The following is a 24,803-nucleotide window of genomic DNA, read 5'->3' as shown; positions in this document are numbered from 1 at the left end:
TCTAATATACAATAAATCCAAATTATTAAAAAAATAATTAAAAATCTAAATTGATTGTGACAAAGAAACTGCACAACCAAACCAGGCTGCTGCAAATAAAATAATAATTTTTGTTATTATTATCACTATGCGTCTGTTCCTATTTGTTTTTATTTAGAAAAAAAAAATGTTACTTTTGACTTTTTAACCGTTTTATTATTTTAATAATGTCATGCAATTAATTAGTCTCTCATTTTTAAAATAAAATTTGTCAATGTTTATATCTATATTTTTAAAATTATAATTATTTTAGTAAATTATTTCCGTAGATAATATTTTTCTTGTGTAAAAAAAGTTCTTAATCCGTGCCTTTTGGATCTATTGGTATTTTATTAATAGTTGATTTGTTTTAATTAATCATTTAACATGATTGTAAGAAATTTTTATAGGGATACGATTCCACATCAATATAAAAAAGAAAAAGAAAGTTACGTCAAATGAATATAATAGCTCTTTTTGAGTCAAATTCTGACACCCCTAAACAACGAATAGTAATATTAATAATAAATAATAATAATCCCTCTTAGCTGACTTTCTAGAATATCATCCTTCTATTACAAAATTAATTCACTAAAAACTAATAATTTTTATGCCAAAATTGAATATATTTAAATTGGTTATTGACCCTTATGCATATGTCTTCATTCTTCTCTCTCAAGAAAGACTTTTCTTCCAATTCCATAAATAAACACAATACAATTATACTATTACTATTATTTTTAATTAATACAAGTCAAAGATACCAAAGAAACGTTTATTATCTTCAATCTTTTTCCCTTTCTCTAAAGAATTACTTCTCAGTTATGTGTTCTTTAAATCTTTGAAACAACATTAATTACTTTAAGCAAAAAATTGCTAATTTTAGTTAAAAAGCAGACCTAACAAATTTATTAATGGAGGAAATGTTTGATTAATTAATGCAAATACATAAATTATTTTTCTTAATTAAGTGTAATCTACATCATAAGTAACAGTGTATCATTAATAAATTATTATTATTATTATTGTTATGTGTTTCTAGAGAAACATGCTGTCGCCACCCATTACGACTTGTTCTTCAAAAATGCAATTTTTCTGTCAAAGACTCATACTTTCTTACACTTCTTCTTCATCTTCCCTCTACAACGTCTTTGACCTTAAACCTCTTCCTCCCCAACACGCTTTTTCTTATTCTTTCCTCAACAATCTCACACCTCTTTCATATATACCCTTTTCTCTGTTTTCAACTACCCTTCTCAAAGTGTTCATGTTAAACTGCTACATATAGACATATATTTTATATATACATAGTTGTTGCACAACCACAACATTAGTTAGTTAGTTCCTTAAATTTTCCAACGCTGCAGTTTTTGTTGTTTCTCCAAGCCTTCACATGTTTTCGTTGCCACCGACTCGTGAATCATGGGTTCTAAGAGACCACATGTGATCATGACACCATCGACAACAGCTCCTGATAACAACTACCAACAAGACCCTTATTCCTCTGCTAATATTTCTGAACTTCCAACATCAAATTCAGGTTTTGGCAACGTCTTCAACCCGTTTGAGAACACTCTTGTTAACTCATCATCACGCAGAAGTTCCATGTCCAATCGCTCTTCTGGGAGCAAGAGCAACAACTCCATCCATGAAGTGAGTTTGAGCAGTTCGGCATCCAAATCCATACCCATTAGATACGGCTCAAAGGGTGCAGATTCTGAAGGACTAAGCGTGTCTCAGAGGGAACTCAGAGATGAGGATGCGAGGTTAGTATACATAAACGACCCTTTGAAAACGAACGAGACCTTTTTGTTTGCTGGGAACTCTATCCGCACGAGCAAATACTCCATCCTCAGTTTCATTCCCAGGAACCTTTTTGAACAGTTCCACAGAATCGCTTACATTTACTTTCTCATAATTGCCATTCTCAATCAGCTTCCTCAGCTTGCGGTTTTTGGAAGAGCTGTTTCGATCTTGCCACTGTCCTTTGTGCTGTTTGTCACAGCTGTGAAGGATGCGTATGAGGATTGGAGAAGGCACAGGAGTGATAAAGTTGAGAACAATAGGTTGGCATCGATTTTGGTTGATGGAAACTTTGTGGAGAAGAGGTGGAGGGATGTTAGAGTTGGTGAGGTGATAAAGATCAAGGCAAATGAACCCATTCCCTGTGATATTGTGTTGCTATCAACGAGTGATCCAACTGGGGTTGCATACGTGCAGACTATTAATCTAGATGGGGAGTCAAATTTGAAGACAAGGTATGCAAAGCAAGAGACTCATGGGAAGGAGGGGTTTGGTGGGGTGATCAAGTGTGAGAAACCCAATAGGAACATATATGGATTTCTGGCTAACATGGAAGTTGATGGAAAAAAGTTGTCACTTGGATCCTCCAACATTGTGCTTCGTGGATGTGAGCTCAAGAATACTAGTTGGGCCATTGGTGTTGCTGCATATTGTGGGAGTGAGACCAAGGCTATGCTGAATAGCTCAGGAGCTCCTTCTAAGAGGAGCAGATTGGAGACACGCATGAATTATGAGATCATTTGGCTCTCTTTCTTCCTCGTGGCATTGTGCACAATCACCTCAGTTTGTGCTGCTGTGTGGTTGAAGCGCCACAAGGATGAGTTGAATCTGTTGCCATATTATAGGAAACTAGACTTTTCAGAGGAGGAAGTGGAAAGCTACGAGTACTATGGATGGGGGTTTGAAGTTCTCTTCACATTCCTCATGTCAGTTATAGTGTTCCAGGTCATGATTCCCATTTCCTTGTACATTTCCATGGAGCTTGTCAGGGTTGGTCAGGCCTTCTTCATGATCCGAGACAACAAAATGTATGATGAGGAAACAAAGTCAAGGTTTCAGTGCAGGGCTTTGAACATTAATGAAGATTTGGGGCAGATTAAGTATGTTTTCTCGGATAAAACTGGCACTCTGACTCAGAACAAGATGGAGTTTCAATGTGCAAGCATCTGGGGGGTTGATTACAGTTCTACAGAGAACAGCATGGAGGGTGATCAAGTCGAACATTCTATTGAAGGTGAGATTTATTTTACTCATTTATTCTAGTATATACCTTTTCAGCATTGCCTTTAATGCATCATGGTTTTGCTTACTGGTGAAATAGTAATACAAAATGATTTCTTTTGTGTGTTATTGTGTGCTCAGTGGATGGAAAGGTCTTCAGACCAAAGATGAAGGTGAAAGTTAATCCAGAGCTTTTGCAGCTAGCAAGAAGTGGATTTCTCAATTTGGAGGGAAAAAGGATTCATGATTTCTTTCTAGCACTGGCAACCTGCAACACTATTGTGCCTCTTGTTGTTGACTCGCCTGACCCTGATGTAAAACTGATAGATTACCAAGGAGAATCACCAGATGAACAAGCATTAGCTTATGCTGCCGCAGCCTATGGTTTTATGCTAGTAGAACGAACCTCCGGCCATGTAGTCATCGATATTCATGGACAAAGACAGAAGTAAGCTGAATTTTTCTTTTACTAGTTTTTCTCTCTTTCTCCACAAATGTTACTGACAAACTTCAATTTTTTACAATGGAAATGATGAAACAATTTGTAGTTCATAGTGCAATGTTAGTGTTGTTTAAGCAGATAGGAAATCATGTCTAAATATTTTTGGTGGATTTTCATGTCTGTTTTAGTTCTTAAGAAGTATTGATCGGAGAATATGCTGTATGCAGTTTATGTCTTCTTTGTTCCCTGGCTGTGCAGTATTTATGTTATGATACAGAAAAACACATAAAAATTTGACTTATCTTTTTCTTTTTGGTGACTTTAAGTTTACTTCTCTTGATGGTTAGGTAATAAACATGAGACAAAACCCTCTTCAAGGGTTATTACCCTTTTTCTTTTTCTAATGAATCTTCCTATTATGAGCATTGCAGGTTCAATGTCTTGGGTATGCATGAGTTTGACAGTGACAGGAAGAGGATGTCAGTTATATTGGGGTTCCCTGACAGTTCTGTGAAAGTGTTTGTCAAAGGAGCAGACACATCTATGCTTAATGTGATAGACAAGTCATTTAACATGGACTTAGTAAGAGCCACGGAAGCACATCTTCACTCTTACTCTTCCATTGGTTTGAGGACACTTGTTATTGGGATGAGAGACTTGAATGCTTCAGAATTTGAGCAATGGCATGCATCCTTCGAGGCTGCAAGCACTGCTGTTTTTGGCAGGGCTGCTATGCTCCGCAAGGTTTCTAGCATTGTAGAGAACAGTCTCAGCATATTAGGAGCATCTGCCATTGAAGATAAACTGCAACAAGGTGTGCCTGAATCCATTGAGTCTCTAAGGATTGCAGGGATCAAAGTGTGGGTTCTGACTGGGGACAAACAAGAAACTGCCATATCCATTGGCTACTCCTCAAAGCTCCTTACAAGCAAAATGAATCAGATTATAATCAACAGCAACAACAGAGCAGCATGCAGAAAAAGTTTGCAAGATGCCCTTGTCATGTCTAAAAAGCTCGTGTCCACATCTACCGTTGCCAACAATGTTGGAGGAACTTCAGAGGCAAATCCAATGGCCTTGGTAATTGATGGTACCAGTCTTGTGCATATTCTTGACAGTGAACTTGAAGAAGAGGTTAGTTTAGTCCCATTCAATCTTGGATCATGTTGACAATCTACTTTACTTCTTGTTGATTTTGGCTACTTCTTTATTCAGCTATTTCAACTTGCAAGTAGATGTTCTGTTGTTCTATGTTGCCGAGTTGCTCCACTGCAAAAGGCTGGCATTGTTGCCCTTGTGAAGAATAGGACATCAGACATGACTCTAGCCATTGGAGACGGTAATAGATTTGTTAGAACTTGTCATTCACCATTTTAAAGTTCGGACAACGTTTGAAATTTTAGTAGTTTTTGATTTATATTGTGTTGTGTTATAGATTCATTATGCTTGTGTTACATTACAGGTGCTAATGATGTCTCAATGATCCAAATGGCTGATGTTGGAGTTGGCATCAGTGGACAAGAGGGTCGGCAAGCTGTAATGGCATCTGATTTTGCAATGGGGCAGTTTAGGTTTTTGGTTCCTCTCTTACTGATACATGGACACTGGAATTACCAACGGCTTGGTTACATGATACTATACAATTTTTACAGAAATGCTGTCCTTGTTCTAGTCTTGTTTTGGTAAGTTATATAATCCAATAATGTGTATGAATGTGAGTGTAACTGCAGATTTTAACATGTTATTAAATTTGTTGTGTGTATGTGTTTCTAGGTATGTGCTCTACACTGCTTTCACTTTGACAACTGCTATAAATGAATGGAGCACAACGTTATACTCAATAATCTACAGCTCATTGCCAACTATAGTTGTTGCTATTCTAGACAAGGATCTTGGTAAAAGGACTCTCCTAAAGTACCCTCAACTTTATGGGGCAGGTCAGAGACATGAGGCCTACAACAAGAAACTGTTTGCATTGACAATGTTAGATACTTTGTGGCAAAGCATGGTCATTTTCTGGGCACCCCTCTTTGCATATTGGAGTAGCACAGTTGATGTGTCAAGCATTGGAGACCTTTGGACTTTTGGGGTTGTTATTTTGGTGAATTTGCACTTGGCCATGGACGTTGTAAGGTGGTATTGGGTGACTCATGTTGCCATTTGGGGTTCTATTGTTGCAACTTTCATCTGTGTCATGATCATTGATGCTTTACCCAATCTTCCTGGCTACTGGTATGCATTATCTTTTGCTTTCTTTCTTAATATTTTAGCATAGATCCATATTTTTTGTTTGGAACACTTGTGAGTGAAAACAACAATTCATGCTTCTGAATCATTTACTGAACATTAAGACAATAAATTTATGAATCTTCTTTTATTTTTACTCAGTGTAGGACCTAGACTTGCTTGGATTATATCCGACATATGTAGAGACTAACCTTTGAATCTCCTTGACATTGCAGGGCTTTCTTTAATGTTGCAGGAACTGGATTGTTCTGGTTATTGTTGCTTGGGATCATAATAGCAGCATTGCTTCCACGTTTGGTTGTAAAATATGTTTATGAATATTATTTTCCGAATGATATTCAGATTTGTAGAGAAGCTGAGAAGATTGAGTATGAGAGAGTTGTTGAAAGGGCAGCAATAGAGATGCTTCCCATCTCAAACATTCCACCAAGATAAGAGAAGTGATCTTCTGTATTTTTCTTTTCTGTAAAGTTTCATATTCTTTAGTCTACTTTATAGTTTTTCTATCTGTTTCCGGATTTCATTGGTTGCTATCCGAAGGATAGAGGTTTTGTTATTCAGAGGTTTGTTGAATCTTCTTCATTCTTTTGTATCATAAAATGTAGCATGTTGTAAATTAGCATTGATTAAAGCATAAAAGGAAATAGTTTTCATGTTACCTATTGTTATTATTATTATGATTTACATGAAAGGTTGATTCCTTACCTCCTTGATGATGTTGAATTTATCCCTCCCTCCTCCTGAGTTTATTTTCTATTTTTGTTCAAATTTAGTAATTTATTTGCTATGAAGAATCACTAAGAGTAATTGGAGTATTGATAGAGAATTAAAATTTGGATCATGCAGTGCATTGTTTGTTAAATGTAATTTTGGTAGAGACATCTAAGATTGGATTGTTAAAAGGGTGTAACTTTGTTATTTTATCTTCAAGTGTGAGATTCATAGAGCTAAATTTAGGTCTACAAAGAGGTTTGTTTTGGAGTTGGGTTATTAGACTTGTGGAATTGATCTATTTCATAGACTTGGTCCTTACCAACATTGGTCAGACTAAAAAAAAGTTCACAGAAAAAAGCTCAAAAAAAGATGTTTAATGGTCCATTGCTCAAAAAAATTGCATGAATCAGGTTAATCCATGAAACACTTTTAAAGTAAAAAATATTATTTGGTTCAATCTTTCAAAAACGAGGATGAAAAATAAATGCTTTAACTATCTTTATACACATGAAAAGAAATGCTAATTGTTATCCAAATTCATATTTTTCTAAATTCATATTTTAAGTCTATTCCAATTAATTGAGATATTGATAATTTTAAAAAAATTCAAAATCAAGAAAAGCTTGATTCAATTTAAGTTATGTAAGGTTAGACTACAATAAGTTTGGATGAAAGATTTCGAGTGCGCCAAATTGAGAGATTAATATGAGTAGGATTTGGTTGAGCTATGTAAAGTTAAGTTGGGCTAGGACATGTCAAATTAGTCTATTGAGTCCTATATTGGGCCAAGACTTAGATGAGCTTAAGCCAAGTCGGAGTTGAATGTATCTGACCTAGATCATGTTGAGACATAGCTAACTTATGTTAGACTAAGACAAACATGGCTTAGGTTGGACAAACACAGGTTTACATTAGGTTGGATTACGATGTGATCAACCTAGGTTGGGCTAAGACAAGTTAGGCCCACATCAAACCAAGTTAGAGTGAGTTCATAATGGGTTTGGCCTAGGTAAGGTCAAGTTTGGTTGGGGCTAAGTAAGGTTGAGTTAGGTTGGACTCAAGTTAAATGAGCAAGGTCGAGTCCATGTTCGGCCAAGACAAGATTGGTTCATGTCGGGTCGGGCCTAGTAGATTAAGTCAGGTTAAATTCATGTCAGGCGAAGTTGGCTCAGGCATAGATTAGGTTGAGTCAAGTTAGGCCTAGGTTAGGTCAGGTTGGTGCATCAAACCCAAGTTAGACTAGTTCGAGCTAGGCTTAGGCAAGTTAGGTTAGAATGGACCCAGGTTAGGCTAAGAAGTTATGCTAGATTGGGTTAGACCAGTCAGGATGATTGGGTTATGTATGACCTAGGTCAGGCTGAGCCTAACTCAAGTCAAGCCCATATTAATCTAGGTTGGGCTAGAGAGAACTCATGTTTGGTTGGGTTGAGCCTAACCTAAGGTTAGGATAACTCATATCGGATTGAGCTTAACTCAAACTTAGTTTGGTTGGGTCAAACTCAAATTCAACCAAAATAAATCGGACTGAGTTGGCTCTAGACTAGGTTAGGCTAAGTTGGGTCAGACCCAAGTTAGGTTGGGTCTAAGTCAGGAAAGGTTAGTTTAGGTTGGGCCTAAGTCATGCAAAATAGGTTGTTGAGCCCAAATTAGGATGAGTCTAGCTAGGCTTGGGTAGGTTGGGTTGGGCTCCAGCCTTACAATTAGACCTATCAATTTGGCCTAACCTACAAGGCTTGATCCTTATCCACATGGATTCATGCCAAAAAACCACAGGATAAAAGGCCCATATAAGAAAAAAGTCCACATGTCATGCCGCAACCGAAATCATGACGGGACAACAAACCAAAAATAAAATTTGAAAAAAGAGTTTGAAATCGTCATCATAGTTTATTTTGGAAAATTATAGAAAAAAAACAAGGTCTGCACAAAACCATATTTTGGGTTCGAGAGTCGATTACACGTGGAAAAAATATTAGCATCCCATAACGTTTATCCTAAGATGGTACCTTGAATTAAGCGTGTAAAAGGATGTGATTTTTCAAAATTATTTTCCCCAAACAATAATAATAAAATAATGCACAAAAGAAACAATTTTGTTTTTTTTTTTTTGGACCTGACAAGGTTTAATCCTCGCTACTACGTATCTCCATTTACAATGGAGAATGAAGGTTACATAGTTCTTTAATGAAAAAACTATTTGGATAACTATTTGGAAAATGATTTCATTCTTGATAATTTTGAAAACTTTTTTATTTAAATTTTAGTATTTTGAATTATTTTAAAATTGGTGTCAAGCGACGCGAGCGGTTGGACAGACACTCAAACTAAATTTTTTTTTGTAATTTTTTTTAATCTTTTATAATTTTTCATATTTTTTTTAAAGTTATGTGAAAGTGGATGTGGATGTCACTACGACGTAAGCAACTGGATAAATATCAAAGAGTAAACAAAGAAAACTACTTTTATTTTTGGATCTTTATATATTTTATAGAAAAAACAAAAGTCTAAATTGGGTGTCACACGACACGAGCGGTTGGACAAATGAGATAAAATATTTTTTTGATGATTTAAAAAAAATTAATGAAAATTAAAAAAAAATAAATCAAAAGGAAAAAGAAAACTGACACTGATGTATCTTCAAAAATTTTCAATATCTCTTCTTCTATATTAATCTCGCCCTCTCACTTTGTACATTACCATTTACCTTTTCTCTATTCTTTTTCTTGCCTCCTTTTCTAATATTTTTGTTTTTTTTTTCAAGAGAGATAAAAATGAGATGTGTTTGTGTGGGTGGTGATGAGAAAGAAAGAGAAAGTGTAGAAAATATTTTTTTAATCCCTTTTCATATGACAGACTGTGTATTTATATCCACACATTACAAAATCAATGTAATCTTATCTTTAATTGTAACAAACAATATAAGGAAGAAATTGGTCATGATAGCAGCACATTACGAGAATTAAATCACAACAAATCAGAGCACAATATCAATCATCATCAGTAATATTGATTTCAATTATTAGAAGAGATATTGCATCTAATTATTAGAATCATATCACTATTTTCTCTTTAGGAACGAAGGGTAGACAAACAAAGAGCGAGGATGAAAATATGTTGGTTTGTTGGGCTCATGAGGAGGGGTGTGATACTTAAAAATAAATTGGGATCTTACTTTTTTTTCCTTTTTTTCTTTTCATTCAAGTTAGGTTTAGGTCAATATACGTCCAGGCCAAACCAAGGTTAATAAAGCCCTATTGTGTTGAATCGAGCCTACATTGGATATAGTCGAGTTAAGCCACAGAAGGTCAAGTTCACTTGCACCCACATAGGGTCGAGTCTAGTTGGGTTCACCTTAGGCCTAGGTGAGTCAAACGTATCTCAAACTGAGTTGAGTAGGGCCTACTTGAGTCTAATCAAGTCGAGTTAAGTCAAGATGGACCCATGTCATGCCTAATTGAGTTGGGGCCACATTAGGCCAAATAAAGCTGAGCCATGTTGGATCAAGTTAGGTTAAGCCTACATTGAGTCCATGTCAAATAGAATTAAGTTAGGCTTACATCGGGCTCTACTGAGTTAAGCCTATCTCTAGCTGAATCGATTTGGGCCCACCTTAGACTTAATTGAGTCGGGTCCATCCTTGGCTCAATTGAGTTGGGCCAACCCTTAGCTTAATTGAGTCGAGCACACCTCAAGCTAAGTTGAATCAAGCCGACTCAGGCTGAGAGAAACGAGTATGCATCAAGTTAAGTCAAGTTAAATCAAATTAGACCCATGTTTGATCGAGTCATAACAGACTCACATCGGGTTGTTGTAGATTCAAACCAACCTTAACTAAGTTGTCTCGAGTCCACCTTGGTGACAAATTTGCCACCTAAACTATCACAACAAAACAAAATTAACTTCATTACTATTGTAGTACAGGGATTATTAGCTTAGGCCAATCCAAGGACAAAGTCAACGCAATGAGTAGATTGAATGTAAAAGAACCCTATTTTTGGGGTTTTTTAGTGAAAACAAAAGTAGTAACCAATAAGTAAAATGAAAATGTGATGAACTTAATGAAAACCAATAAGACAAAATGCAAGACAAGCTATCAGATGAATTAAAGAGCATAAATTATGGTAGCATAAACTAAACTAGTGTGCAACAAGGATAAACAAATGGGGAAAATAACCCTAGAAATTATGCATAATTGAAAATGGACCAATGAACGATCAACAGGAAAAGTAAAACATGTATTGGAAGAACTATAAATCAAGGCAAACATACTAATTATCAAAGCAAGGAACAAAAGTTAAAACACAAGAACTGGCACATTTAGTACTCAAAACTCAATATAACTATGATCATTAGCAAAATGGAAAGTTCAAATAGCACTTTTAAACATCATTAGACAGAGCCTTGTAATTAAGACGTGATACTAACATACCAAAAAATAAAATGGATCCATGGAAATCAACACAACATCATAAGAAGCTAAAACTAAACTAGAGGAGAGGAAAACAACATTACTTGAAATTTAAAGCTTGTAAGGTAACATTGGACTAAGATTGATTCAACACAAATAAGTGTTCATCTAAGTAATAGCAAGCAAAATGCATAAAAGAATTAAAATATAAACTCAGAACTGGAGTGCAAAATGCAAGCTGAAAACATTCATCGAAAGCATAAACACCATATTGGCTAGAGCATTCATCATGGTTTCTGAATCACATGATCTTAAAACAAAATACAAGTGAACAAAGAACTAAAATAAAACACACGATCATGCTTACAGAACAAGCTTGTTCAACATTCAGCCTTGACAAACCTTGAAAGGAAAAACTAGGAAACTCGTAATAGCACCAAGACTCTCCATTCTCTCCCTTGAAAAGTTATAATACTCAATAAGAAAAAAAAATCACTTCTCTGCTCTCTCTCCAATTCACAGAGAAAAAAAAGTGTCTCTTTTTTCCTTTGCACACTTGCTGCTCGTGGCCTAAAATCAACAACCTTCCAAAAATCCTAAAAAGTTGACAAAAGTTGATAAAAACCACTTTTTGTTTTGGTGAGTGTGTGTGTTGGCCATAATAAAATTGGTGATTTTGTTTTGTCTGCTACCTATTATACAATTAACTCTAACTTTTAACGTGAACTCACTACAAAAATAATTGTTTTTTGCGGGGGTTATATATGGTGTTTCTGGGGGTTTTAACCCCCACTAATGGTTTTACCAGGGGTTTGAGATTCTCCTGGAAGTGCAAGCGTGGCTAACGGATTACCAGAGGTTTTTAGCAACCCCTGGAAGTAGCGCAATTTACTGGGGGTTTCGAAAACCCCATTAATACTTGGGGTTTCGAAAACCCCCGTTAATGCTTGGGGTTCTGAAAACCCCCATTAATGTCTGGGGTTCTGAAAACCCCCAGTAATGCATGAGGTTCCAAAAACCCCCAGTAATGCATGGGGTTTACAAAAACTCCAGTAATGCTTGGGGTTCCAAAAACTCCCATTAATTCCTTGAAAACCCCTGTTAATACCAAAAAGTTAGTGCTCATATTATTATGACATTGCTATAATGCTAAAGTTGTACTTTCCTGATAATTGATTTGTTTAATTAATTATTTGAGTACGAAAAGAACCTTATTTTATAAAATTTCCTATTTATTACTTAATATTTTGGTATCAATCAATACAAATAAGCAAAACCTTCAATGCCACTTCAAAATAAGCAATCAATACAAATATTCATTCAAATGGTACCAATACAAATATTCATTCAAATGGTACCAATAGAACTAGCAGTCATAATGCTCTTAACATAATAAGTGTTGGAGAGGTAGCATTTGAATGACAATGACATAATAAGCAATGCACTATCTACCTATAATAAAACCAAAATTAACCAAAAGTTTTCTAGAAGCATATTTGTTGACAAATTTCAAAAGTAAACGAAAAATATCATCTAATGCGGTGTTGGATGTTGATCATTTGTTTCTTCGTTAGGAACACTTCTTTGATCAGATACCTAACATATGAAAAATAATGATAATTAATAACTTTCCAAATAATAATATCAAACATATATTAATTTAATCAAGTTTTAAATATTACCGTTGGTGCATGATGCACAGTAAAATCACGAGGCAACTCTCCTTGATAATTTTGTACCAAAAAATTAACCATTGCCTTCATTTCATTGAGTTGGGATGTTAATGTAGAAACCTATTTTAAAACACAAAATTAATCAAAATAATCAAAATAGAGAAAATAATATTTTCTACTTTTGAAGAAACAAAATGGAGCTCTTTTGACAATCTTGGTTTACATAACATATTACTTTAAACATATTCAAACGTCAAATTTGATAAAAGTAATGCATCATGATCAAAACTAAAAAGTTAACCTGATTTTGTAACTGAGCATTAGAAGGATAACTTGAAGATGCTCCACTATATGAATGACCCTTGGAGCCAAACACTTTAGATGGGCAAAGACCCAAACCCAAACCCCTAACACGTCCACAGTGCTCTTGGCTTCCGAAAGCAAAAGCTAAGGAATCAGTACTTGATATTTCTTTTGATACAGATGATGATGATGTTGATTCATATACTTGAATTTTTTCCTACAAAGAACATAAGAAGAAACTAATTAAAATAACACAAAGTATGGTTGACAATTATAGACTTTATTAGAATTGAACTTACACTGATTTCCCTCACTTCATCACTCACAAAGGCTCCATTAGCATGTTTATGTGTTGCTATCCATACCTCTCCTCTACTAACCTTGTGGCCACACTCTTTTTCCTATAAAATTAAAGAAAAAAAAATATAACACATAAAGCCAAAAATTGAAACAAAAAGTTCACATCAAGATATGTAGTATTATCACCATTTCATCTCTTTTCCTTGCAATGCTCTTAGATCCACATGTGTGAGCAATGGTTTGCTTTGCCCTATTATCTTTATTTTTCAGAGCATGCTCCTAATCATCAACGTATAAAAATTAATAATCATTAACTTGAACGATGTTGATGAAAAATAGTTTCAATATACCTTTGTTTTTGAATTTAGTCGATAATCCACAAAAGAAGCCCAATGATCTCTATCTATTCCTGCTGGAACCATTGTGATCAATTCATCTCTAGTACGTGTTCCATCATTTCTAAGTTGCCACAATTCCTGTCGGTGGTCTCTCCACTTTATGTTAAGTGATTTGAGGATGTGGCTTATATGAACATCAGAATGGACATCAAACTTAGCCTTCAAAACATAAAACAGTTAAAATTAACATTGGAACCTTACTGAGGCCAAAAACTTAGTTTTAAATGTTTTAGAGAACTAGAAGCTTCGTTTTAAAAATGTAATTTTTGCCCTCCTTATTGCTTGACTACAGGGAACATAGTTTGTCTACTATTTAGGTCTTACTAGGTCACTGTTTTAAATTTTGAAAGAAAGTCAGTGTTCAAAATATTATATGCCAATACACTTGCTATCAATTTAATGTTTTAGTCACTTTGATTTATAACCTACTTTTGCACCAACCTCTGACCTGTATATTCCATCCATAAAAAAGTAGCCTAGATTCTCGGTTAGGAGTTAATAAAATCTAAATGACATAGAAAGCAGGTTTTAGTTTGGTGTGTGAGAATCAATTCAATTTAGTACAGGGGATCTAATTGATGTAACTCAAATAAATGTTTTTAATTGGGAAAATAAAATAAAAGCTTAAGTATTTTCCTTCCATGTTTATATTTAGTTTATACTATGAATGTGAATTTTTATTTAAGTAGTCAAGTTTATAGAATGTTACCTAGCATCATTCTTATATTTAGGGGGGCATATTAGGGAAAAAAATCTCAATTTAATATTTCTGGAGGAATAATTGTTAACTTTTTAGAATGGAAATGCTACTCCCCCACCCTCACATACACTTTAAAGAGTAGAGTTTCCGCGGTCCTTTATTATGGTACTGTACCTCTATCAGAATTCATGGGCTAGCAATGTTATTGTACCAGTTACAGTGAATTTATCGAAGTGCTTTTAATTTTAGGCAAGTAAACTCATAAACTCATAAGCAGTCTCAAACTAAGCAATGATAGTATCTAAAATGGAGTCATGGGATCTTAGTGATAGAATTTCATATTAAAGTACTTTTTTAAATTTTTTTAGAAACAACTTAATGTTTAGAAGGAATGAAAATAAGTTTTCATTTTCAATTGAGCTGATTATAACTTTCATAAAAACGAATAAAATTTTTTAAATGGTACCATACTTTATTCCTTCAGTCATTTTCCTTCATATTTAGAACACAATCACCTAAAAAAACAAATTGTGTGCCAACTTCTTTGCAAAAATTATTCTCCATAATAATAGAAGAAGGAGGTTTTCAAGGGAAATATATAAGAAGTAGGAAAAGAACTGTACTACACAGCATCTGCAGTAGGAAACAGAAAGGAAAATTATTTTTTCACAAACAGAACATGCAGACATGATTCTAAGTTGAAACCTTAAAGAAGAGAAATTGGAGTGCTCTCTTACATGTTAGTTGCTACATGCTTATTAATATCTGCTTTGGATATTCATTTCTTTCATTTGGTAATGATTCGTAACTTAAATATAAATATAGATGTTCAGAAGTATTTTTATTTTATGTCAATATAAATATTTAAAGATAGTAGACCCTTGAAGGCCTCGGTAGCAAGCTGCAGGTGTATTAAGGAAGTGACATAATTACCTGAATGAGATTGATGATGAGCTGCAGGTGTAACTACATGTCTCCATGTAGAAGATTTATTGGTTGACATTTTCTTCTTGGTTGATATTTTCTTCATCTTCCGGTGGTCTACAAATAAGATAAACACATCAAATTAAACAACGAAGGATAATAGTTTAAGATGAATTAGTAAAATAGTATTGAATATTTTATAAAGAAACTTTATCAAACAGAGGTCTGCTATAATTTTCTTTTGCATAATTTTTATACTCTGTAATATTATGCTTCCTGCATATAATTCACAGAATTTTGAATTTGTAAATTTAATTAATATTTAAAAGAAGACATAGAATATTCCATTATAAGCAAAAATAAATTTTTTTCGGCATGTGAAATATCAGCAAGCTCTTCAATGCATTTCAGATTCTCACTATTACTGTAAGCTGGAGCTGAAATCCTGAAACATAGCATAAACCTCTGTTACACTTTCACATCATAAACCTTGCAAGTATGTGAGTTAAATATTAAAAGTGATGTGAAATAATAAAAGTGATGTCAATATTTTTTTTCTATAAATAACATATGAAATATTTTCCATGAAAATTATATAATAAACTATAATATAGCCTTCACCTTCTATAAGACGTTTCTTAACTTTCATAGTGCATAGAATAAATAAATATATAATTTAGTTGAAGGACTGATCATAACTTATAAAAATAATTTAAAGAGGAGAAATATATTTAACTTTAATTTTAAATATTCTAAATCTATTTAGAGTACAACATTTATTAAATCCTTACTTTTATCATTTAATCTTTTACTATATGAATCATTTTAACTTATTTATTGAAAATTAATAAATAACTTCTTTTGTCCCCACATGCCTTATTTGTCATATTGAAGTTAATTAATCATCAGAAAATTAACCATATTAACATATCATATTATATTAATATGTAATAGGCACACAAAAAATAGCATGTGAATAAATGACATGATGTTATATATAAAAAAAATCCTACTTTATGTCTTTATATATATTTTCTGTCTTTTTTTAATTTTCTGTTTTTGTCACCATACCTAAAATGAACACCCAATTAATTCTAAAAATGTTTATAAAGAAATCTGTTGTAACTTACAATAACCCGCAATGTAACATTGTTATTAATTATGTAATAATACAACCTAATCTTTTATGACTTTGAAATTATAGTGCAATTACAAAACATTCACTTTAACATAAATGGAAACTTGTTTGTCTTAACATTGTTTGATTCATATAATACAAGACTGCAAAACTTTTGTGCAATGTTGTCTTCAAATGACAGTATGCAATATCTATGTAATTGAACTTAGTTTTTCAAAGAATTTCTACTCGAGTGATATTCCAAGATGCTTAAAGAATTTGACAGTAATGTCTAAAAAGATCATCAACAGGGGTCCAATTCTAAATCAGATATATTGCTCTATCAATCTTACTTACCATGAACCTTATCATTCTTTTCCATCCAAGTATGATATACACTTAACATAATATGTATGTGGAAAGGTGTGGAACTGTGGTTTTCGGATCCAGAGTTACAACTTAAAGAGCATTGATCTTTCGAGTAATAATTTAACAGGTGAAATACCAAAAGAGATTGGATATTTGGCTGGCTTGGTTTCTCTAAATTTATCCCAAAATTATCTAAGCGGAGAAATTCATTTAGAGATAGGAAATTTAAGTTCACTGGAGTCCTTGGACTTATCAAGAAATCGTATCAGTGGGGGAATTCCTTTTTCTCTTTCTCAAATTGATGATCTAGGCAAATTAGATTTATCACACAACTCTCTTTCAGGGAGAATCCCACGAGAAAGGCATTTTGAAACCTTTGAAGGCTATAGTTTTGAAGGAAACAGAGATCTTTGTGGTGAACAATTGAACAAAAGTTGTCCTGGAGATAGAGATCAAACGACAGTAAAGTTCCCAGAAGTTGAAACAATCAATGGTGATGAAGACAATGTCTTTTATGAGGCATTATACATGAGCATGGGGATAGGATTCTTTACGGGATTTTGGGGCTTATTAGGGCCTATACTACTTTGGCATTCTTGGAGAAAGGATTACATGAGATTTGTGAACAGACTGATAAATTATATATGTGAATGGTCCACACTTTAGGAACATATGTACTTTAGGAGCGATCCTTTTTAGTTCATATGTTCGTTTCAGGATCTCTGAGAACCTTTTTCTATGGTCCACACTTCTCTTATACCATAGTTACTAAATTCTACTCAAATGCAATGATCACTATAATTTTTCTAAACAGTTTTCGGTTCACTCTCGAATTCACAAAAATTTGAAAAACTTGATTAGTACCATTGGAAAACATGGTTAACAAAAAACCTTAGTCTTTAAGCATATAATCAGATAAGAACAAAATCTAAGAGTACAAAATCAGAGATGAAGCTGCAAAGAGGAGCACCTGAACAGAACTAGGGATCACACTGTTACAATGGCTACAGTGGTTGTGGAATCACACTCCGATTGCGGTGGCTATGGCACTGCCAGAGCTACTACTTGATGGTGGGAAAATAATCAGTGACTTAGGGCATGAGTAAGAGAGATGAAATTGAAAGAGGAAAACGAAATCGAAAGCAACGACAGAAGAAAATGAAATCAAAAGCAATGATGTAGGGAATGAAATCGAAATTGAAATGAGACGAAATAGAAAATAGGAGATGAAATCGAAAGAGAAAGAGCAATAAAAAAGTAAGGAGATGAAATTGAAAGCAAGATAACGATCTTCATTACCTTAAACTTCAACCAAAAATGGTGAAGCCACGGTGGAGGCACGGTGGAGGCTCAGTGGAGACATAGTGGAGGCATGCACGAGAAGGGCTTATTTTATGACTACTAGGGTAAAACAAAGAGAAAGAAAGAGAGGAGGAAAGGATAACGGGTCAAGTAATTAAAAATTACGAAAAAAGGAGAAAAATAAAGAGACATTCCCTGGGTTTCTTAAAAAAACCCTGGTAGTTAAAAGGGGTTTTTAAAACCTCCGCAATGTATATATTTTATTGGAGGTTATGATAACCTCAAGTAATAAACCCCAATTAAAATGTTATATTTTTGTAGTGACTGCAACACTAACATAACTCAAAAAAATGTGTTATATCACTCAAATTAGAAAGCTCTTTGAATACAATGCAACAAACCTTAACTTAAAGCACATGTGGAGAAAGTTATGCACAAAAACAATTAGCAAAGGTCGGTATCGTCCAGATGAAATTTCAGCATTCAGACCAAAATTTTACACAAATTTCAACTCAAGTTCTAAGTTCCTAAAAAAAATTGTAAAAACTAAGCTAAGAATGTAAAATAAAAGAAAAGAGAATCCTAAGGAAGTGTTATAAGCCTAGATGTGAGGGTATAGAACTTGATTTATCACACCTCTGACCGACTCAAGTTGCACTCACCTCAGGCTGAGTTAGGTCGGACCCATCTCAAGCTGAATCAGTTCATACCCACCTTAGATTGAGTATAGTCGGCTTTACCTCTAGTCTGGTTGGATTGGGCATACCTCAAACTGAGTTAGGTTGGTCCTACCTCTAGTTGAGTAAAGAGCTCACCTCGAATTGAGTCGTACCACACTCACTTCAAGTAAGTCGGGTTCATCATGGGCTTATGGGTAAGAACCAATTTACAATTAATATAAAATATTTAAAAATAAATTTGTAGTTTATATTTAATAATTTGAAAGGTATTTAATTCTGACCTTTTTACAAACTTACAAAATTATGAAATACATTCACAAAGATCATTTAACATATTTAAATATATATATATATATATATATATATATATATATATAATATAATTAAATGAATAATAATAAATATTTGTGCACTCTATTCTATTTTTAAAATTTATAATTATTTTTTTTTTAACTTCAAATATATTTAAGCTTAAATTAATTCTTTTCAACCATTATTCAATGGTAGCTTCATGTACTTATGCTACAAATCCCAAATTGGTCAACATACACCTCAAATAGTTCCATATAACACAATCTCCTTATTTCTGTGTAAACACATAAACATTCGAGTACAAAATTCATTCCCTTCACATTTGTTTTTAAATTCCTTATTAATTAATTGTTAATATTAATCACAAACTCTTCATATATTAAAAAAAACTAGATAGACGCCACTAGTTTTTTATATGTTAAATAATTTGTTATTGAAAACGACTTAACTACGACTTTTATTCCAAAAAATACTTATTAAAATGAATGCGTTTCTCATTTTTCGTAGATAATTGACATGTACCAACAAAAACTTGACATTGAAGAGAAACAACTGTCCAGAATGAGAAGAATGCACCACTAGTCAAATCAATGCAATAAATTCCAACTAAACGCCACCAAGTTTACAAAAAATAAAAACTAAAAAACTAGAATTGGTTCAACGGAATGGATTATTATCAAACATCATAAACTAAAGTTTGAATTCCGAGAATTGTGGCTTTAATGTGTGAATAAGCACTTTAAACCACACACGAGAAAAACAAAAAAACAAACCACAAAATCAATCATTAGCAAATCACATTATCGAATTTTCTTCTAACATGTAATGTTAGTCAACGAATCATAGTTGTACAACGATGTTTGAAGAACAAGTGAACATGTTGTTCTGTTCTATCATTTGACCCAGCAACAGGGTCTGTGATCAACAAAGATGGCTTGAAATTTGTTTTACATAAAATAAAACCCTTTTGTTTTTATCAACTTCCTCTTCACTGACAAATAATGTATTATATTATGATGTTGCGAGACGTCTTATAAATGTTGTGTTATAAATGTTGTGTTATGTGTTCGACACGGGTGCTATATTTATAAGACACGTTATGTCTAATTTGAAACATATTTTTTTTATCTTTGACATAATTTTGATAATAAGAACAGAAATTTTATATTATCATTATTTTTTTATATTGGATATTAAATAAATAAATTAGATTATTTTTGTATTAGTTGATAATATATTAGTTGACCGTTTCAAACAACTTAATATGTATATGTATATAAATTTCGTTTCTCCTATCCTATAATTTTTTCAATTTAACCGTATCGTGTCCGTATCGTTTATCTACCCGTTTTCGTATTCGGATAACACTATATCACTCTGGTGCCGTCCATTGACCACCACCATGGATGAAAACTTCCATTGACCACCACATCTCTGGTCAACTCACCTGTCACATACACATATATATTTCACCATTTGTGCCTGTTGAATGCACCACCAATTCACACAAAAAATGGGAACTCATCCATTCATGCTTGCTATCACCATTTTCAAGCTACTATTAGTCTTCTTCTCTCAATCTTCCGCGGCATCAGACACCATCACTCAATCTCAGCCACTTCATGATGATGGCAGCACCTTAGTTTCCAAAGATGGAACCTTTGAGTTAGGGTTCTTCAGTCCCGGTAGTTCCACAAACCGCTACATAGGAATATGGTACAAAATCATCCCAGTCAAAACCATTGTCTGGGTTGCCAACCGTGACAATCCAATCAAAAGCAGCAACAACAGCAACAGCAACAACATGTTAACCATCACCAATGAAGGAAACATGGTACTTCTCGACAACAACAATGAAACTGTCTGGTCAACAAACATGACATCACTCACAACTCAACCTCTGTTGAGTCCCATAGTGCAGCTCTTAGACACTGCAAACTTGGTAGTTAAAGAAGGGAACAACAACAAAAACAGTAACAGCAACAGCAACAACAACAACGAGAAAGAAGGAAACTTTTTGTGGCAAAGCTTTGACTACCCTTGTGATACTCTCTTGCCAGGAATGAAGCTTGGATGGGACCTTAAAAAGGGTATTGAAAGGAAGTTAAGGGCATGGAAGAGTTGGGATGATCCATCTTCAGGGAACCTAACTTGGGGTATGCTCCTTAGTAGTTACCCTGAATTGGTTCTGAAGAAAGGTTCGGTTGAGTATCATAGGAGTGGACCTTGGAATGGAGCAGGGTTCAGTGGCCAACCAGTGTTGAGAATCACTCCAATTGTTGACACCAAATTCGTGAATGATTCAGATGAGGTTTACTACTCATACTCTCTCAGGAACAAGTCTGTGATCTCAATAACTTACTTGAACCAAACCCTTCTTCATCGCCAACGCATTACATGGATTCCTGAGAACAAAACCTGGAGGGTTTATGAGTCTGTTCCCAGAGATGATTGTGATCCTTATAACACATGTGGTCCAAATGGAAATTGCATGGTTAATGAGACACCGATTTGCCAGTGTTTGGAAGGGTTTCGACCAAAATCTCACCAGAATTGGAACACTTTCGACTGGTCACAAGGATGTGTTCGTAGTGAACCTTGGAGTTGTCGGGTGAAAAACCAAGATGGTTTTCGGAGATTTGCTTCGATGAAGGTTCCTGATACGAGAAGTTCTTGGACTTATGGAAACATGTCTCTTGAAGATTGTAGAATTCAATGCTTGAAAAACTGTTCTTGCATGGCTTATTCAAACTTGGACATAAGGGAAGGTGGAAGTGGTTGTGCCATTTGGTTTGGTGATCTTGTTGATTTGAAATTGGTTCAAGCAAGCCAACAAGACATATACATTCGAATGGCTGTTTCAGGTAACTATGTTGTGTGTTTTCTTGTTCTAAATATTAGAATTGTTGTATCTGCTTCATCATCATACACATGAAATTTGACGAGTGCAGGTTCAGATGAAGATACAAGAAAAAGGGTTTTAGTAATTACGATTCCAATTGTGTCGTCGGTCACTGTTTTGCTACTTGTTGTCTTCGTATGCATTTACCTGAGAAAAAGAAAGCAAAAAGGTAAGTTTCTTATTCAAACACCATTTTAATATTTGAAAAAAAGACAATTTTATTTTTGTTCTATTTTTTTTTTTATGAAAAACTTATCCAAAATGGTCCCAGTAAATAAAACCTTAAGTCAAAGCTTTGGATTTGTATTTTTAATGTTCTTTCTATATGTTTATGTAGGAAATGAACACGGCACACAAAATATTGTATCAACCGAAGACGATGAAGAAAACCAAGATTTTGAGCTTCCTTTGTTCGACCTCGCTTTGATATTCAATGCCACCAATGGCTTCTCGGAAGACAACAAACTTGGAGAAGGTGGTTTTGGACCGGTATATAAGGTATGAAAAATTTGTTATTAAGAAAAACCCTAATTTATTTATTAATCAACAAATTATATAATAATTATAAAATTTAGGGTACACTCCGGGATGGAAGAGATATTGCCATCAAAAGACTCTCAAGGGGTTCATCTCAAGGGATCAAAGAATTCAAGAATGAAGTTATATTGTGTGCAAAACTTCAACATCGAAATCTTGTTAAGGTTCTTGGTTGTTGCATTCAAGAAGAAGAGAAAATGTTAATATATGAATATATGCCCAACAGAAGCTTAGATTCATTTCTTTTCGGTTGGTATCATTATGAACTTTGTTAATTATTTGATTTATTTTATATTTCATTTTGAAAAGAAAATGCTGACCAAGAAAATGGATATCATCAACAGATTCAACTCAAAGTAAACTTTTAGATTGGTCGAAACGCTTCAACATCATATGTGCAATTGCTCGTGGACTTCTTTATCTACATCAAGATTCTAGACTAAGGATCATACATAGAGATCTGAAAGCAAGTAATATTTTGCTAGATTATGACCCAAAAATTTCAGATTTTGGCTTAGCACGACTTTGTGGAGATGATCAAATTGAAGGGAATACAAAAAGAGTGGTTGGAACATAGTAAGTATGTTTCACTACAATATATATTATAAGGGTTAATTATTCTCAAACTCTGATACAATTTGGTCCTCAAACATTAAAAAAGAATAAATATAATCTTCTCAACCCAATTAAGTTAATTATTTTTTACGTGTTAAATGATATTTTAGGCTAACGTTTGACTTGTTTACCCCCATTTGAACATTTCTACTTAAATGGTAGTCTAGAATGTCATTTAATACATAAAAATATTTAATGTTGTTGGGTTAAAAAGATTATAATTATTTATTTTTTAAGTTTATGAAATGTATCAACATTTAGGACAAAAAAGAATTATAATTTCGTGTCCAAGTTTAGGAATTAAAAATAGTTTTTGTTATAAAAATGAACTTTTCAAATTAACATTTTGTGATTATTATTATTATTTTTTTCAGTGGTTATATGGCACCAGAATATGCGATTGATGGTTTATTCTCCATAAAATCCGATGTATTCAGTTTTGGTATACTATTGTTAGAGATTGTGAGTGGAAAGAAAAACAAAGGAGTTACATATACAAGTGACACTTATAATCTCATTGGACATGTAAGTAACAAAATTAATTACACATATATACACATAAAATTTAATGAAATGTATGTAACAATTAGTTTTATATTGACACAGGCTTGGAAATTGTGGAAAGAGAATGATCCAACAAAATTGGTTGATACTTCTTTAGAAGAGTCGTACGTTGTATCAGAAGTGTTGCGTTGCATTCAAGTTGGTCTTTTATGTCTACAACATCATCCCAATGATAGACCAAACATGGCATCTGTGGTTGTTATGTTGACCAATGAAACTATTTTAGCTGAACCAAAGGAACCTGGTTTCTTGATAGAAAGAGTGATCCCTAGTGAAGTAGAATCTTCTAGTGAAAAATTAATATCTTTTTCAGTGAATGAATTGTCTATTTCACTAGTGGATGCTAGATAATCTTTTATTTCTTACATTACATATGAATCTAATACCAATGTATGTTTCACTTTTATTCTAATGAAGTATATTGATTTTTAAGTCATTAGACTTTCATGTAATAGATTAATGATTTCGGTTGAGTTTGTTAATGTATCTACTTATGCCATACACTAGTACAAATTTAACATTTTACATCGTCTTATAGGTATCGGTTATAGCATAATCGAAGTCTATAAGGAAGTAGTAACATTTTTACAATTTCGTCCAACTATATTATTTCGGGTCCGTACAAAACCGGTACAGTAAGAGGTCCAACTATATATAGCCATTTATTACTATTGATTCTAACAATATAAGGATTCAATTCATTTTCATAAATAATGTAGTATTGTTATCTACATATTTACATAATACCTACACCAAGTGGATAAAAAAAATTAAAAGGAGAAACTAGTAATAGTAAAATTACTTCAATGTAATATATATTTAAAACTTATTGTTAGTGGAAACTAGGAGAAATAAAAAGCTTTTAAGTAAATTTAAAAGCTCATGATTTATTCTTCATGGCATGATTTACATTACCAAAAAGTGCTTTCAAGGTAAATATTATACACGCTTGTTAAGAAAACAAAATGATAAAATTGCTATAATTTTTACTAAGTAGAAGAAGAAATGGGAGATTTATGCATAAACATGAAGAAATCACGAAAAAAAAAAATCAGTTTCCATTTGTTAGTTCATATATATTGATTAATTATTTTACCTTAAGGATACTTTTCTTATATAACTCAATTGTAACGATCCTTTTCTTAAAAGGATATATATCTATGTAATCCTTTTGAAGAATTCAAACCTTTTTTAACATTAAAAAGTATACATCTTATATTCATTTTGCTTTTGCCAATATCCAATGTACGTAAT

General features: G+C 33.4%; 3 protein-coding genes across 3 annotated transcripts; 2 read left to right on the top strand and 1 right to left on the bottom strand.

Moving 5' to 3' along the window:
- Positions 1–1,440: 1,440 nt before the first annotated feature.
- Positions 1,441–6,210, top strand: LOC114184836 (phospholipid-transporting ATPase 1-like). Its single transcript, XM_028072181.1, has 7 exons — positions 1,441–3,055; positions 3,184–3,490; positions 3,916–4,618; positions 4,700–4,823; positions 4,947–5,166; positions 5,258–5,716; positions 5,947–6,210. Exons 1-7 carry the CDS (start codon positions 1,441–1,443, stop codon positions 6,164–6,166), a joined length of 3,648 nt encoding a protein of 1,215 aa, XP_027927982.1. The 3' UTR covers positions 6,167–6,210.
- Positions 6,211–12,359: 6,149 nt separating this feature from the next.
- Positions 12,360–13,704, bottom strand: LOC114162522. The gene is made up of 5 exons (XM_028046446.1): positions 13,480–13,704; positions 13,316–13,408; positions 12,828–13,046; positions 12,536–12,646; positions 12,360–12,449 (listed from the first exon to the last, which is right to left on the bottom strand). Exons 1-5 carry the CDS (start codon positions 13,549–13,551, stop codon positions 12,387–12,389), a joined length of 558 nt encoding a protein of 185 aa, XP_027902247.1. The 5' UTR covers positions 13,552–13,704; the 3' UTR covers positions 12,360–12,386.
- Positions 13,705–20,321: 6,617 nt separating this feature from the next.
- Positions 20,322–23,981, top strand: LOC114180345 (G-type lectin S-receptor-like serine/threonine-protein kinase At4g27290). The gene is made up of 7 exons (XM_028066645.1): positions 20,322–21,795; positions 21,883–22,002; positions 22,171–22,331; positions 22,409–22,619; positions 22,715–22,946; positions 23,360–23,510; positions 23,592–23,981. Exons 1-7 carry the CDS (start codon positions 20,421–20,423, stop codon positions 23,898–23,900), a joined length of 2,559 nt encoding a protein of 852 aa, XP_027922446.1. The 5' UTR covers positions 20,322–20,420; the 3' UTR covers positions 23,901–23,981.
- The last annotated feature ends 822 nt before the right edge of the window (positions 23,982–24,803 follow it).

This window comes from Vigna unguiculata, chromosome 1 (assembly GCF_004118075.2).
Source record: "Vigna unguiculata cultivar IT97K-499-35 chromosome 1, ASM411807v1, whole genome shotgun sequence".
In the NCBI taxonomy this organism is placed as follows: Eukaryota; Viridiplantae; Streptophyta; class Magnoliopsida; order Fabales; family Fabaceae; genus Vigna; species Vigna unguiculata.
This window is presented reverse-complemented; position numbering and strand designations above follow the sequence as displayed.